This window comes from Asterias amurensis, chromosome 5 (genome assembly GCF_032118995.1).
Source record: "Asterias amurensis chromosome 5, ASM3211899v1".
Classification (NCBI taxonomy): Eukaryota; Metazoa; Echinodermata; class Asteroidea; order Forcipulatida; family Asteriidae; genus Asterias; species Asterias amurensis.
Genome location: NC_092652.1, coordinates 21,344,956 through 21,362,281, shown reverse-complemented (window position 1 = coordinate 21,362,281; position 17,326 = coordinate 21,344,956). Strand labels below are relative to the sequence as shown.

Genomic DNA, 17,326 nt, shown 5'->3' with positions numbered 1-17,326 from the left:
CCCATCTCAGCTCTCTGGGGAGTATACAGCCTGTTCTACCAAATATGTAGCGCACTAGGCTAAATCAATCACAAGAACCATCTCTGCCCTCACAGGTACCATTTACCGCTGGATGGAGAGAAGCAATTATAGTTAAGTGTCTTGCTCAATGACACAAGTGTCATGACTGGGATTAGAACCCACGCTCTGTTGAACAGAAACACCAGAACTTTAGTTTGGTGCTCTTAACTGCTCGACCATGGCCAGTGAAAAGGTGACGGATATGACAATGACAAGCTGACTGGTCCAGGCCTGCTGGCCAGTAACTTAAAAAGTTAAGGGCAAACCCAGCACACCAATAACTCACTCTAGACACTTTTTTGTTCAATTTTTCTTTTTTTTCATTTCAAACTTACAGGTTCAACCAGAACCCTTAGGATGTACATGGTCAATGGTCAATACAAGACAAAGTGCAAAAGCAAATAATATCGACCATCGGGTAAACTTGCCAGCGTTATCATCAAATAAAACTACATAAGGCTTCCAAAAAAAGCAAATTTTATTAAGCAACCAGAAAACAGACATTGTACAGATTAACACTTAATAATTAAAAAACATGTACAATTGATTACCTATTATTTCCTTATAATACTTGTAAATGTTTTAACATTTCAAATAAAAAAGAATTCTGGTTTTGTTGGATATTAAATATATATAGAAGATGGCAATCAGTAGTACAAAGTGTTTTACATTTACACTACTACTACGCAAAACTATGAGATAATATCGGACATGATTCTGTTTTTGCAATTTAATGTCACACTCTCTAAGCACCATTGAAGGGGATGTCAGTTTTCCTTTTATAATAAAGAATTATCGAAAAATACAAAACAGTTATCAAACAGACGTTCCAAAATGTTTAACTCTGATCAGCCTTCGCTTTTCTGTTGCGTTTCATTGATGCATTTATTTCAATAGAGGGCGCTATGTAGTTGTTATAGACCCTTTCGCAAGTACACATTGCGCAAGCGCTAACTGTTGAATGAGGTGCATGCTGGTCTAGCTAGTCCAGCATGCAACTCATTCCACACCTATCGCACACATACCGAGTGGGCATTTCACAACACGATCATGGTTTCTTATCGATTATGGTTTATGTTTTCCTTTATCAATCTTGACTGGTAGCAATCAGTTGCGACGGGGGTCAGCGGGTCAGTCTCCCCTTCCTGATCCCACTTGGGATCAAGGCTCCACGAAGCTGTTCTATCCAAGGTGGCCTTGACAAATGGCTAACAAACCAAGTGGCAAATCATTCATAAGTAAACCCTACTATCCCGAAACGCAGGAAGAACCCTGGAGGATATGTACATGATGACTCCTATGCAATTTCAGGCCTGAATCAACTATGGTCAAGTTTGAGCGAGGCACTTAAGTCAACCATTTGGCGATTTTGCCTGGTAACCAGGATGTGTTGCCTGCGTAGATAACCGTCAAATATTGACGAGTGGTTGAAAAAATGGTCGCTACTCGAACATGCCCTCTGCCTGCCCAGCTGGATATGCCTCAGATTTGCTTTCCTCATCAGAAACGACTGAATGCACAGCAGCAAAACAATTAACTAAGAAACCCAAAAAAATTCCAACTATAAATCCCCCCCCCCCTTGCTTAATGTGTTTCGTCTTAGACTTAAAGCGTCGGCAAGAGGGCTGTCTTAAAGGCAGTGGACACTATTGGTAATTACTCAAAATATTTATTAGCATAAAACCTTACTTGGTGACAAGTAATGGGGGAGGTCGATAGCATAAAACATTGTGAGAAACGGCTCCCTCTGAAGTGACATAGTTTTCGAGAAAGAAGTACCAGGGAATTTTTCACGAATTTGATTTCGAGACCTCAGATTTAGAATTTGAGGTCTCGAACAACTTCGTACGACAATGGTGTTTTTATTTCATTCATATCTTGCAACTTTGATGACCAATTGAGCTCAAATTTTCACAGGTTTGTTATTTTATGCAGATGTTGAGATACACCAAGTGAGAAGACTGGTCTTTGACAATTACCAATAGTGTCCAGTGTCTTTAACTTGATACTGGATCTTTACTACCAACTTAATCGGACTAGCAGACAATAAATTAGATAAACGTTTCAAAAATATAAAAATCCGTATACAGTGTAAAAGATGGCACACCTACCAATAGTCTAGAGTCCTTCCTTCTAACCTATTAAGTACTCTCATTTTTGAGACAACATCGTCGCTGATTGGCTTGCGAGGCAAGTCATGAAAAGTATTCAGTTCAGTTTATAAACATCACCAAAAAAAAAAAAAACATAAGCTTCATTCTGTCAAATTTGTGCACACCTATTTCGATCAGAGTTGTACAGATTCATTTTAGGATTTGTTTTAGAAACTGAAAAACAACAAGTCATCTCAAAAACTGTTTCTTCGAAGACAAAAGAAAATAATAATCATCATATTATTTATAAAATATATAAAACACCAACAACTGGTATTATATAGCTACTACGGCCCAGCAAACACATTTATAGGTCTTTGTGGCCTTTAACCTTCATTTCATCCCTAAGCCCAAGGCCAATCTCATACAGCTGCTTTAAAAAGCACAAAAGAAGCTAAGCATAACAAAATTATGCTTACCCGAATATGGTTACCAGCCAAACTACCATATCACTTGTATATGTGACTGGTATCCGGCTCATACCTGCTAAGCAGAATTCTTAAGTAATATTTTGTGCCTAAGCAGCTCTATAAACTCGGGCCCGGGGGATTGACAACTGAGAACATTACATATCTCAGGCTTGTCAGTAGTAAACAGAAAAAAAAATCTCCTTTAAAAATTACATTGAAACATTGGAGCTTTGCTCCGCTATTTATCTCTTAGAAGGGAACATCCAACAAGATGTAAAAGCTCTAAGTGCCACCTTATTTGGTCTTTATCCTTATTTTTTTACTTACTTGTTTTACTGCAGCACACAAGCAACATTCACATTAAATATATAAAAGTGTTTTTAAAGCATTTATTTACATGATTAACTTTGAGGAGAAAAAAATAAACTTAGGGTCAAATATAAAAAGTGTGTTAAGCAAAAATATTTTCCTACAGAAGCACCGACAACATAAATATAAGGGTTTTTTTTTTCAATGATTACCGACAGAGTTTTGTGGGGAAATAGTCAGAGCAGATGCTTAAAAGTGTCAGCGTTGGCTTACATGTATTAGCATCTTAGATTTAAAATCTAAGTCATGCATAGACAACTGAGGGGCACACTCTTTCGAGATTAAATTTTATGGGTGATGCAGCAAGAAAGTTTTAAAACACCCTGTTGAACTGGAGTGAATTTGCTTGTTTATCCGTGGCAATTTCTTCAAACCTTTTAGAGACCAATAATTTCTGTATAATCATCGCAATACACCCAGACATGTTGATTTTTGTACACTGTTTTGTCAGTTAAGACGCTTCTCTAAATGAAACAGGAATTCTGTTTTGCTTTATAAAAAGGACATCAAACATGGAAACATTGGAGAATGCAGGCGTTTATGCTTCGTTTTTGAAAGGGCAAGGGCACCAAGGCATTTTCTCCTTGATCAAGTGCACCCTATGAGGAAAACTGTAAATTTCTACTGGAGCATTTCAAGGGCAGCAAGGCAATGACCAGGGGCCATGGAGGCAATCGCCTTTGTTGCCTCCAAGAAGTATCAAGCTCTGCTCTTTTAATGATTTGAGAAGGTTCTCAGAGACGATTAAGAATCATATTCTGGAATTCCACTGAAAAAGTGAGATTCCCCACGTGACAATAGACATGAGGACGTTTGAGTAGAGCACCCTCGCCTTAAGGTCAAAAAGAGGCTGTTAATTGGTTAATCCTATGCGCCACGCATACAAAAAATGTGCGTTTCCATTAGAGTTTACCTCTAAGACAACGGCTGGATGACGTCAATGAATAAGGTCTATGAAGCCAACTGAACCAACCAACACTATCATTTACAGGAGGAAGTTTTTGATGAGAACCATCAGAAGAAATCGTCCTCGATTCCCCCGATGTGTACAGCGCGTACACACTCAGGGTGTCGTTCGAGTTTTTGAGTGTGTCGTTCGAGTTTTCATCAACCCAAAGGAATACTCAATGAGTCTCACAGCTTTGAGCAAGTGTGAGTGTCCACCATGGTCAACTAAAAGTTTACTATTTTGACTCCAACCTGGGCTGGTCGACCATTGGTTGACTACTGTGATCGACCATTTGAGACCAGCCTCATGAGCATGGTTTCTTCACTGGTCCCAATAGCCTGTTCCATACTAACATGTGTAAAGCACAGAGGGGAACCAGTGATTCTAGGCAAGGGAGTGTTGAATACCGTGGTACTGATGGTTGACTAGGCTTCCAAACAAGTCGTTCAAGTGCATCACTGCGCATGTACGTCACTGGTCAGTAATTGACTAAAAAGTGTGCACTCGAACTTGCTCCTTGATGTCTCACATGATTCTCATGATTCCTTCCAATATCCCCCTTCTGACGGTAGCAAAGGGGGGGTCAGCTATGAGATCCAACTAGCGACAGTAAGCTCAAAACACGGGGGAGTGGCAAAGTTGATTGGGGGGGACGTAGACTTTTTCATCTTTTACTTTTTTTACAACAAATCTATCTCACATGAACAGCAAACATCCCAGCTAGCTTCCAGGCAAAGAACCCTCCATTGCCCTGCAGCAAAAAAACAGAGAGCCAAAAAGCATTCTTTTACTATTCATAAGAATTTGTTTTAAAATCCAAAGGAAAAATTGGGAAAATGATGATAAATATTTCTGCTTGGTTTTGATTTTCTTTTTTTTTTTTTTTCTTTTTTTTCTTTTTTAATGAAATTTTGTTTCTCTTCATGTTGATTCATCTTATCATACAGATTAAAGAATGTATTCTAATTTTTGGTTTAAAAAAAAAAGTTCAGCAAAATTCGTCGCCTGACTGCATGGGATGTTTGCCATTCAATAGATTATACAGGTGTTCAGCTCATTCACCAATCCCCACAGTGGTTCTACCTACCTACCCCCAGGCTAGCATGCTACACTGCAGGTAGGTCTTGCCACTTTATCTCCCAGCGCTTGTTTTGTTTTGCTCTTGATTTTCTCTTTTCGTAATTTCTTTTTTTAAGGTGGGTGGGAACATTCTTGATGTATGATAAAATGCATCTATAGTGAAGACAAATAAACAGTGTTTCTTTTTTTTTTTGGCTTAGGGAAAGCTTGGAATGGCTTCCCCTGAAATAGAAACACAGAAACAACTTCTCCGGGGTTCTACCCAGAACCTAATTTATAATGAAAACCGGCTGAAAGCCAACTCCAACTCCAAGACCACTTAAAGGCAATGGACGATATTGGATATTGCTCGAAACAATTGTTAGCATACAAACTCCATTGGTTACAAGCAATGGAGAGCCGTTGATAATATACATTATAGTGAGAAATGGCTCCCTCTGAAGTAACACAGTATTTGAGAGAGGTAATTTCTTACTCAAAGAATAAATGACTTCAGCTGAAGCCTTTTATGCATCTGAAAGCACACAGATTTGTGCAACAAGGGTGTTTTTCTCTTTCAACTTTTATGACCAATTGAATGAAAATGTTCACAGACTTGTTATTGGGTGCGTTCGTTAAACTCCCTGGGTCGACCCCGGTGTGTGGCAGGGGTTTTTTTCCAGGACGAATGTGTGCAGATAATTACCCACGTTCGTCCTGGGGAAAAAAAACGTCACACACAGAGAACCCATAGAACGCAATCCTAACTTAGGACTGGTCCTATCTCTTAGCATTGCCTAGGACTAGTCCTAAGTTAGGACTACCTTTGTGAAATCCACCCCAGGTCTTTGACAATTACAAAGGTGTCCAGTGCCTTTAACCCTCTAAAGTTTACTTGACAAAAATGCCTAATCTCTTAAGTGGACGAATGAGATATTCACATATATCATTATACAACATTGGCAAGGATAAACATATCATTGTGGAATATTAGCCTGAAAATATAAGATTATTTTTACTTGTTTGACCCCAAATCAATTTCCTCCTGAAATGAAGTCATATTCAGGAAAATAACTGAAGACCTAAACAAACAAAAAGGACCAACCCAAACTAAGGACAGTGTGTTTACATTATAAGAGAAAACCAAAATCACAGACTATTTTATGAGAGCCTTCAGTGGCTTTTGCTTGGCTAAGTAACGGTTTCATTCAGACAAATTTCGGACTTACCGACAGCAAATCAGGCCTGTATGCTTCAAATTTGAAAAGACAAGGGCACCAATGCATTTTCTCCTTGATAAAGGGCACCCATGAGGAAGTTGTGAACTACTACAGGAGCATTTCAAAGGCACCAAGGCAATAACCAGGGGGCATGGAGGCAATTGCCTCCAGGAAGTATCAGGCCTGGCAAAGAGCAATATTGTGCTCTGTGACCATCAGAAACTTGGCATAAAAGCAAGGACGACTCTCAAGACGACTCTCAACAGTCGATGAGTTGTGAACAACTCTTACATTTTCCTGTCAAGTCACTAATATGCGGAGTCTCAATAAGCCATTCGCGTGTTAGATTTGAATATTGTCTGGTACAATGACTTGCTTGATCACAAGGTACCACTGTAATTTGAATTCATCAGACTTTATTAAAATCTATTGGACTTAGAATCCTTTCTGTTTTTTGGGAAGGCACAACTGGTTTCCAAATTGATGGAAGGCTACTCGTCGGCAACATTTTTTAGCAATATGTTTTTATCACACTTAAAGGGTCTATGTAACTTTTGTAGGACAAAAAACACAATGTCGACAGATTTACACTAAACTTACACAGTTTGAAGATAATGATAGTAGAAAGCTTCCCTGAAAATATTACGTGCTGAGGTGCTGTAGTTTTGGGGAAATGAGTAAAACAATGCCATGAAAATAATTTTCGTCTCATGAGACGAAAATTATTTTAATCATTTACAAACGTATTTTCATGACATTGTTTTACTCATTTCTCAAAAACTACAGCACCTCAGTAGGTAATATTTGAAGGGAAGCTTTCCACTATCATTATCTTCAAACCCTGTAAGTTTAATGTAAATCTATGGACATTTTGAAAAGGTACCCAAATCCTTTAATAATGGTACAGACTAACCGGTCATCAGTGCTCTAATTTGCACTCAACCCAGACTAAAATCCAACCTTACAGAGAGAGAGCAATTATTATTAGAAATGACCCCCCTAAAAGTATTTTTGGGAATAGCCCTCTAAGAGTAATTCGGGTGTTAAGAACCTTTCCCTATGTGGGTAACAAAGGCACCGCTGGAGGGCCTGGGTACTTTTTTGCAGGACACAAAACACATCGTCCACAGATTTACATCAAACTCACACAGTTTAAAAATAATAATGGTAGAAAGCTTCCCTTGAAGTACTAATTCTGAGACGTTGTAGTTTTTGAGAAATGAGTCAAAAAAGTCCCGAAAACTATATAAAACGTGTTTTTCGTGACAATGTTTTACTCATTTCTCAAAAACTGCCGCACCTCAGCAATTAATTTTAAGGTAAACTTTCTACTACCATTATCTTCAAACAGTGTTTATTGACATCTGTGGACATTGTGTTTTGAGTTACAAAAAATACCCAAATCCTTTAAAAAGAAAAATAATTAACCCAATTCAAATGGAATAGTTCCTTTTATTTGTGAATATGGTTCAGATATTTGTGCCCATTTGTGCTGGAAAATGAAAGATATCCACAATGGTTAGTTAGATGAGCAAAACAAGACAAACTATAGAACTATCTGAAATTGTTAACTTACGTATTAAATTCTTCAAAGTCCTGCTGGTTGTGTATTTGTTGCTGGGGTGAGGCTGGCTCCACAGAACCACTCATGGGGGTACCTGGGGCATCGTATGATGCGTGTGGAGGTCTGTCAACATCAATCGAAAAATAAATTTAGGTGTCGTGGCTGACGAGTAGTCAAGTGCGACAAACTTTACACAAATTCATGTGAAACTTCAATCCTCCTCAGGCCTTGAAATATTATTATTAATCATGGTTTATACAGGGAAGGTACACGTTTGGTAATTGTCAAAGACCAGTCTTCTCACTTGGTGTAAATTTGAGCTAAATTGGTCATCGAAGTTGCGAAAAAATGATGAGAGAAAAAAACACCCTTGTTGGACGAGTTTGTGTGCTTTCAGATAGGAATAAAAGACTTCTGGCTAGAAGTCTGTTATTATTTTAGTGAGAAATTACCTCTTTCTCAAAATCTATGCTACTTCAGAGGGAGTCGTTTCTCACAATGTTTTATACTATCAACAGCTCTCCAATGCTCATTTAATACCAAGTCACTCTTTAAGTTAATATTTGTTTTGAGTAATTACCAAACGTGTACCTTCCCTTTAAAATACTGCGATTCAGCGACCAATAGCCGAAATGTACAGTTTACCAAAAAAAACTCAGTAACAATATAAAAAAAGCACCAGCAATGTTACAAAAAGACGGAAATACAAAATAGTCGTTACGAAAAAAACAGACAAATTTTTGACAGTACAATATTCAACAAAGCACAAAATATTTTGATTCAATTAAATGTCATCCATATTGTTATCTTTGAAAAGGTTGACATAGACGTGACGGTTGTGGTGTTTAAAATACTTACTTGAGTTGAGGGATCCTACTGACAAGCACTGAACTGACATAACCACCACCAGGCTGTGGTAACTCCTCTGAAAATCAGAAAACAAGGTCAAGAAGTTTGGTCAGTACTCTGTGAAAGCAAACAGTTGCTGCTTCTGTCGCGCATATATTTGTCAATCGACGCCAAAGGCCCTTTAAACATACAGTGTTTTCATGCAAGGTATATGGGACATTGTAATGGTTTACAAGTGTCGTGGCGCAAAATGCTGCCAATCAAACCAGGAACACCGGGGCCCACCCCCCTATCTTTTTAATAAGTGAACTGGGTCCGAAGGACCAAGCAGGCCAGCTATGCCTTTATCAAAACACATCTTGACAAACGAATCATGACCATCTTGCTCACTCCTTCTTCGTATTTCTTTTAAGCGCAAGTTGAATTCTTTTTCAATTTGCTGTTTATTGCTGTGGCCACTTGGCTCTTAGGTTTGTTGATTTTTTTGTAATTGTATTTAAGTAACAATTTAATGCGATTTTTGTATCTTTTAATTTTGTACATTGAATCGATTTTGGCCTTTGGGCCACCTGTTTCAGTTTTAATATGCTGATGATAAATATACCAGAAATAGGCTACAACATATCCTATCGGACAGACATAACAACTAAACACAAGAGGCGTAATATTCAATGTGATTAATTTGACTTACTATCTTCAGGGGTATACAGATTGCCGAAAGCAGTATCCTTTGGAATATCAGGAAACAGGTGCGTTAAATGTGGCAAGTCGTGGATGCGATCAGCGAGGGAGCGGATGTGGAAGTCCTCGGAGGCAAACGGCAATAGATTCAGCACTTGCCTTTCACCTACAATCCATAACAAGAAAAACACAAATTTATTATTAAGACTCAAGGGCCAGTCACACAATAGCGATAACAAAAACGATAATGATGCAAAGAGGACGCATTCTCTTGGTTGAATTGCTCCGTGCAGAATACCTGCACGCTTATTCTACCAATCAAGGGCGTGCATTGCTAACAATCTCATTTTCCTTCTCGTTATCAATGCCTTTGTGTCTGCTGCCCCTTAACAGTGGGCAGCCAACAACAACATGATAATAAGTAAGAACTTTGAAACTTTGCATGGTGGAAGCATAGCGAGGCGAGGTTTGCAGTAACACCATGTGAAAAGTCGCTTTTGAGCAGTATTGGTTCTGAAAAGAGCAAGTGGTTGATAACTCATCATTTCGATCAGTATGCGCTGAACTTCTTCAGGAGAATGCTGGACTCTATTGCTGGATGCTGCTAAAGATTAATTCCAAATACTAGGCCAAAGGTATAGCCGATTGACTTGTACTATAACCACACACCACATAAATTTCTCAAAAGAGAAAAAAAAACCTTAAGCATTCTTTTATGAGGAACTTTTGTTGTCTTTACTTTCTGAAAATTAATCCAGCGGGTGAGGACAGAAAATTTTCAGAATGTCTAGCAATCAGTGGTTAACACACAAAGCATGGCAGTATAAAAAGTGCACTGACCTGTGTTGGGATCCTCATTGACCCAAGTGATGCTAATGGCTCCTATCTTGGAGTCACTAAAGCGTAACAAGAAGGTTCCGGTCTGCTTGGTCAAGAGAAGCTCCTGAGCCTGCTCCTTACGTATGAACCCCAAGATGGACCTGCAAGATAATATTAATAATAATATTAATAATAATATTTTTTTATAGTGCTTATCACACCCTTGTAATCTCAGCCCAATTTCATAGAGCTGCTTAAGCACACCATTTTCCTTAAGCAAAACAATCCAGAAGTTCATGAACAAACAAGTGCTATCGAGAAATGTGATGCGTTTTATGACACCTTGCAATCCAAAATAGACTACTACTTCCCTACAAAAACCATGACACTCCATAGAACCGACAAACCTTGGATGACCACCTACGTCAAACGTCTTATCCGGAAGCGCCAACACGTTTTCCACCACGAGCATCGTTCTTGCAAATGGAAACGACTACGAAACAAGGTCCGTCGTGAAATCACCAAGGCCAAAGAAGAACATTTCAAAACGAGAGTCCAACGACACAAAAAAGCTAACCCAGCAGAGTGGTATAAGCAGATTAAGCTCATGGCTAACTTGAACAACTCTCAATCATATATACAACCTCCTCCAGGCGTTGACTCCCAAGATTTTCAAGCCATTGCTAGCGGTATTAACGACACCTTTGCTTCGGTTGCTAAAGATCTGGAAGCCCTCGACACTTCTCAACTCCCTGTGTATCGACCTGATCAACATCCCTGTCCCATTGTTCAGGACTACGAAGTTTACGACATGTTGAGGAAGACAAAGCCAGGGAAAGCCCCTGGACCTGATGGTATATCTGCACGGTTAATCAGAGAGTTCGCGTACGAACTTAGCAAACCCCTCACGAGCATCCTCAATCAATCCTACCATGAAGGTATTGTCCCACCTCGATGGAAGAGAGCTGTGGTCGTCCCTATTCCCAAATCTAAACCAGCGACTTGGGACAAGTTAAGACCAATATCCCCGACTGACCACTATGCGAAAGTTGCGGAAGGCTTCATGGCTAAGTGGCTGCGCAAGGACTTGGATAAATCTATTGACCCCAACCAGTACGGTAATTGTAGGGGAGTCTCTACCACTCATTACCTGGCGAAACTTATGGACACTTTGCTCATGAATTCTGATAAGCCTGGTCACGTAAGCTCTGTTGTTATCACTGATTTTAGCAAGGCCTTCGATCTAGTTGATCATAATGTTCTCCTGAGAAAACTCATCTCCCTCGACGTTCGGCCATCGGTTGTTACGTGGGTTGCCAGTTTTCTCACCGAAAGAGAACAATGTGTTCACTACCAAGGTGAAACCAGCGATTGGATCAAGTTAAATGGTGGAGTACCCCAAGGCACTCGCATTGGCCCACTTGGTTTTGTAACCATGGTGAATGATGCAGCCTCTGATACCTCCCTTACATCCCTGAAGTACGTTGATGATCTAACATTGATTGAGACAAGAGCGCATAAAGAACCATCTGTCATGCAAGATCATCTGGATGAACTTGAGAACTGGGCCGCAGTGAACCATATGAAACTTAATCCTGAGAAATGTGCTTCCATGCAAGTATCTTTCATGAAACACAGCCCCGTTCAACAATCTCCCAAAATTGCCAACGTTACTTTACAGACTGTGGAAGTTGCAAAAATTCTAGGTGTTCACATACGGTCTGATTTAAAATGGGATAGTCAGATTGCAGAAATGCTTAAAAAGGCTAATGGCAGATTGTATCTACTGAAACTTCTTAAGCGCTTCAAATTGCCAATGGATGATCTTATCACCATCTTCTCTGGTTTCGTACGTCCCCTGGCAGAATATGCTGCCCCTGTGTGGCATCCTGGTCTTACTGCCAATGAGAGCGCTGCACTGGAACGAGTTCAGAGAAGGGCTTGTAAGATCATCCTTGGCAATCAGTACACACAGTATGATGAGGCACTTGAACTCTGTAAGTTATCCACATTGTTTGATAGACGAGAACAGCTTTGCCTTAATTTCTTCAAATCACTAATGAAATCAGAGCGTTTCCATAGTTGGGTCCCTCCAAAGAAGAGTACCATCCACAATAGAGACCTAAGGAACTCAAACAAACTGTCCGTTCCTAGATGTAGAACAACTCGCTGTCAGAAAAACCCTCACATATATATGGCTAATATGTGGAACAACAGTTCTGTTTGACTTTGATTTATTTTTCAAATGTTTTTTTTTTCCCATCCGGACCCCATAATTATCCGGCCTGTGCTTATGACTCATGGCTTGTTGTATTTTGTTACCTGGTTCGATTTGTACAATATTAATTAATTTTTTATTGCATTCCGTTTTATAAAGCTCTTTTGGTCTTGTTTGTGTTGCAGAGTTCTTGTAAAATGCTGTTTTTGTTTAGTCCAAGTGTGTACATGCGTTTTTGTTCCTTTTTGTGTGTGCTGGTGTGGTGTGTGTCTTGCCGAAGGTGTGTGGTTGCTGTTTAATTTTATTCCCCTTTTTTGCTTGTGTATTTTATATAATTATTTTTGTATATAAATTGTTGTTCTTTTAATGATGTCCTTTTAATCTTTTTAAAATATTGTATCATAGTTGCAATTCAGTTTTTATGCTGTGATGGCTATTGTCAATAAACCTTTTATCTATCTATCTATCTATCTATCTATCTATCTATCTAATCCTTGCTTAGTACAATCAGATTACTGGCCAAGACTCAATTCAATTTTGGCCACTAACATGTGTAAAATAAGCAAGCTATTTCCATGCTTAAGCAGCTCTATGAAATTGGCCCCTCCACATGAGGGGATGGCTGTTTAGGTACTAGTGTACATAGGCCCCTTTTGGCTTGTGCTTGGCTTTGTTTACCTGGGCCCAATTTCATAAAACTGCTTCAGCAGAAAATATTGCCTAACAAATTCTGCTTGGCAAAAATAAGCAGGGAGCCAGTCACAAACTGTTCACATAACACGATACTTTAGCTGGTAACCCTTTTCCAGTAGGCAAAATCGCTTAGTAAATTTGGGATTTTAAGCAGCTTTATGACATTTGGCCCAGAGTGACACCGAATAAGGAAAATACATTTTTCAAAATAGCTGGCGGGGTCCCAGGCACAGCCTTAGCCCAACCCTTGGTTTAAAGAGAGGGTCATAGAGTTAAAACCTTACCCTTCTTTCCATGGGATTCCCAAGTGTTTTCTCGTCAACTCCAGTACTCCATGAAACCATCGCCAAAAGGTAAATGCACAGCCAGGCAAAGGATCCTGAAACCAATCAATCAATAAACACATCTAGTTTCAATTATTTCTCTCTTTGAAAAACAAATTGTCTCTGAAAGTGTCTCTGTTTATACTCAGAAATCATTGTTTGCTGCTTAATATTATCATTCAATGTGCACAAAACTTGTTCAAAGGCTTAATATTTTGCTTAGCAAGAATTACCAGATGATAACGTTCCCCGGTACGGAAACGTTTTTTTAGGGGGGGGACACACTCTCTGTCATATCGGGCATTGAATAAAAAGCTTGGTTACCCTACCCTATTGAAGTTACTCCAGGTGATGTACATGGTGGAGAAGTCATCTGTCTGCACACTCTGGTCTGTCAATGATAAAAAAAGGGATACGGATTGAAATTACCATGTCTACCTTTTTAAATTTTGGCCTGAAAAGTAATATGGAAACCAGGGAGCAATGGCAACTGTTTAATGTTCTGGCTAGTAGGGTAAGGGTAAGGTTATTTTATTTGCAACCACATACGGTTGGATTCATTATAAAAATACTAATACTTACAATATACATAACAGAAACTTTAAAATCATTAATCTATACATGTATTTACAAGATGAAGGTAAGCTACATGTAGTAACCTACATTTGCATTGAAAACAAATTTGTTTTGTGCTTAGAGCAAGTTTTTATAAAATTGAACCAAGATTATCATGATCATGAAGGGTCTGAAGGTCAAAGGGTAACACCACAATATGTGACTTACTGCTGAAGGCCTTCATGGCAAGGTACTGTAAGTTGTCGTTGGACAGGCTCCTCCCGTTCGCTGCCATAAACTTTGAGTTGAGGGCGTTGGCCATCAGCGGCCATGGGACTTTGTCTGGGATGACAAAGGGAACTCTGTCCTGGTGGATACAAACATACACATCAGCATTAGCTCTGATCAAAATAATTGAAGGCCCACAGGGCTTGAATTGTATACTTGACCACTGGCCCCCCCGAGGCCAGTAACCTTTTTTTCAAGGCTCACGCGGCGGCGGCACCCTAGATGTCACGCATGAAAAAGACCAGGGCAAATGAGGAAGCTGCAGAGCGCCTTTACCAACTCGATTATCTAATCAGTTATCCATGATCATGAAATATTTATATATGCATTTTCTGTGTGTTGCCCTCAGCACGTGACTTTTTGCACGTCCATATCCATGAAGAACCAGGAATAGTTGTGTGTGGATAGCAGCGCGTTGCAAACTGATCTGGTAATTATATTTTATATCTTAGGAAACTGTGTCTTCTTATTGGCCAACACTCATCACGCTAATGCATTACAGATGCATTACATTTCTCCTACCAACATGACCAAAATCAGTAGCAAAAAAAAGGAGGAGTTGGTAAAGGCACATCAAGGCTTTAAGGCGCACCACAATGCAAAAGGTACATTGTTCATGTAGTAAGGGTACATGATGACCCATGCAAGAAATCACCTTCAAAAAGTAAAACCATTTCTGATCTTTATGGCAATATCAATTGACATTATAAATTTAAATCTACAAAAATGATCAAAACTGTTACGAGATCAGCCGTCGATTTCACCAAACTCTTTCTAACTTAGGATTAATCTTAGGACTTAAGACTGGGTCAGTTCCGTATCCAATGCATTGAACCCATCCTAAGTTAGGACGGATTATTCATCCTAACTCGAGTTAGGATCAATCCTAGCGTTTTGTGTAATTGGCTTCTGCCCCTCTACATGTACTTGCAAGATGCTGCCTAGAAATGCAGCTAAAAAAATTATTTCTGATCAGTATGGCACTATCAATTACAATTTCTTGGTAATTTTAGATCTTCCACTTTAATAGGATATTTCTATAAGATGGCCTTTTGTAGTGAACTTCCCCCTCTCCAGTGAACGTAACAGAACAATGTGTAATATAGGATTCAAACTGCCTCTAGCTACCGAGCGATCTCGGTGGTCTAGATGGTAAGACACTTTTCTAGAACTGCAAAGGTCTTGGGTTCAAAATCCCACCCGAGTAATATGCCTGTGATTTTTTTTCACAGAGCTCAGGAAAGTACTGAGTAGTATACACATCAGTGTATACGGGTAAAAACCAACATTAACATTCTTTATCCCTGATGCAAATTTAACATCTGTTAAATCTTCCAAATTGTACAACACTTATATAGGATCGGCGCTTCTATAAGACGGGCCTTTCGTAGTGAACTTCCCCTCTCCAATGAACTGATCAGAACAATGTGTAACACAGATAACTTACTGGCTCTGCAAAAGCATTGTCCCACAACACAGTGGCCAATGCGTTGGACTCCTGGTTACCGTGGACGATCACCACGACGGGTAGTGACAGAGTCTGTGAAGACATGGGGGGGAACCTGTTAACATGCTGACTAGGCTACAAAAGACGACCGCTCCGTGACGACGGACAACAACAACCATCTGAAAGACACCTCTGCTTTTTGCTTTCTCCACTTTTTAAATTTGGTTTTACTATTTATAAAAAACAACCTTGCATACACTGCAAACTGTATGAAAACTGAACATGCAGGTTGAAATATGTTTTGCAAATGCAAAATGCTGTTGGAAGGATGGGAAGGATTTGATATGGAGATGGATCGACAAGCAGCTTATGTCTATCAGAGTGAGAAGCGTTATAAAGCCCACAAAGGCTGGACAGGTCCCTGACCAGCCATGCTTAGCCCGCCCGTCGTCACAAGAAAAGCGGCCGTCGGGCAAAGGGGGGAATAAACTTACTGATGTGCAGTCACCAAAACCATTATCCCACAGAATAGTAGCTAATGCATTGCATTCTTGGTTGCCATGCGACACCACAACTACAGGTAGCGAAAGGGTCTAGAATGCAAAAAAAACAAATAAACCAGACAGAAAACAAACAAGCGGGGAGAAAGAAAAGAAATAAGCAGTTGCTGTCTTCCTTACATTGGCATTTTTTTTTCTTTTTTAAGAGGGTGCAAAAAAAGATTGAAATGAAAGCTTTCCTGCGGAGATTCCAAGATCATGGTTAGGTTTTTTATACCAATGATTTATGCATCAAGCGCTCACAAAAGAATAATGCTTCACTTCTTTGCAACTTGACCTTAAGGAGAGATGGTTAAGATTTTTCTTGATAATGTAACTGGTTTCAGATTTAGGCTTCCCAAGAGCAAAGCACTGATGATAAAAAAGATTGTTGTGGGAAGCAAGTGTTAAATACTGATATGAGCTATTTGATACCTGTTAGGGTTTCATGCACGCATCGATTAAACAGGGAGAAAGTTTCCAATCGGAAAACAAAATGAGCAAGCAAGTACATGAACTTTCAGCCATTTTTAATGGTAATGAAAAGCCAGGGTAGTAACGATTAAAGTTATAAGGGAGAAGGCATTGGGTGTTTCATGTAATAAATGGTAACAATTTTTCAGGCCTGGAATTACACAGAGACAAAGGTTCATTGCCAAGGGCCCAATTTCATTAGAGCTGCTAAGCACAAAAATTTGCTAAGCATGAAATTTCTTCCCAGATCAAAACAGGATTACCAGCCAAATTTCCATTTGTTGCATAGTGCTTGTTTTGTTACTGGTATTCAGCTTTTGTTTGCTTAACCTGAAAATCACATGGAAATTTGGTTGGTAAACCTGTTTTAATCAAGGAAGAAATTTCATGCGAAGCAAATTTTTGTGCTTAGCAGCTCTATGAAATTGGGCCCTGGTCTTGGGCCTTGGTGCCCCTTCAAATGCTTCCAAAAGACTTTTAAGATTTTCAAATGGAAGTGCCTTTTGTAAAATGAAAATGGCCATGCCCACTAGTGCTAATGCCCACTCAAAGATGAAATTCCAGACCGGATATTTGGTTCATGGTTGAACTTTAAAGCCAGGTTGCACCCTATGCATGGTGAGCATGCATTATTAGGTGAAAATCTGAAGCAACAC

The 17,326-nt window shown here is 39.4% G+C and overlaps 1 protein-coding gene across 3 annotated transcripts in view; it reads right to left on the bottom strand.

Moving 5' to 3' along the window:
• LOC139937602 (signal transducer and activator of transcription 5A-like) overlaps window positions 1-17,326 on the bottom strand; it is a 33,901-nt gene that overhangs the window by 3,385 nt on the left and 13,190 nt on the right. The window contains exons 14-22 of one of the 3 annotated variants that reach the window (XM_071932821.1): window positions 16,152-16,250; window positions 14,151-14,289; window positions 13,697-13,758; window positions 13,329-13,423; window positions 10,155-10,294; window positions 9,325-9,480; window positions 8,643-8,709; window positions 7,797-7,907; window positions 389-4,692 (exon numbers count right to left, since the gene is read on the bottom strand). In XM_071932821.1, coding sequence (XP_071788922.1) covers window positions 4,662-4,692; window positions 7,797-7,907; window positions 8,643-8,709; window positions 9,325-9,480; window positions 10,155-10,294; window positions 13,329-13,423; window positions 13,697-13,758; window positions 14,151-14,289; window positions 16,152-16,250 — 900 coding nt within the window. In that variant the 3' untranslated portion in view covers window positions 389-4,661. Of the gene's footprint in view, window positions 1-388; window positions 4,693-7,796; window positions 7,908-8,642; window positions 8,710-9,324; window positions 9,481-10,154; window positions 10,295-13,328; window positions 13,424-13,696; window positions 13,759-14,150; window positions 14,290-15,657; window positions 15,751-16,151; window positions 16,251-17,326 lie in introns of those variants that run through there. The other 2 variants (XM_071932819.1, XM_071932820.1) reach the window with 2 other exon arrangements.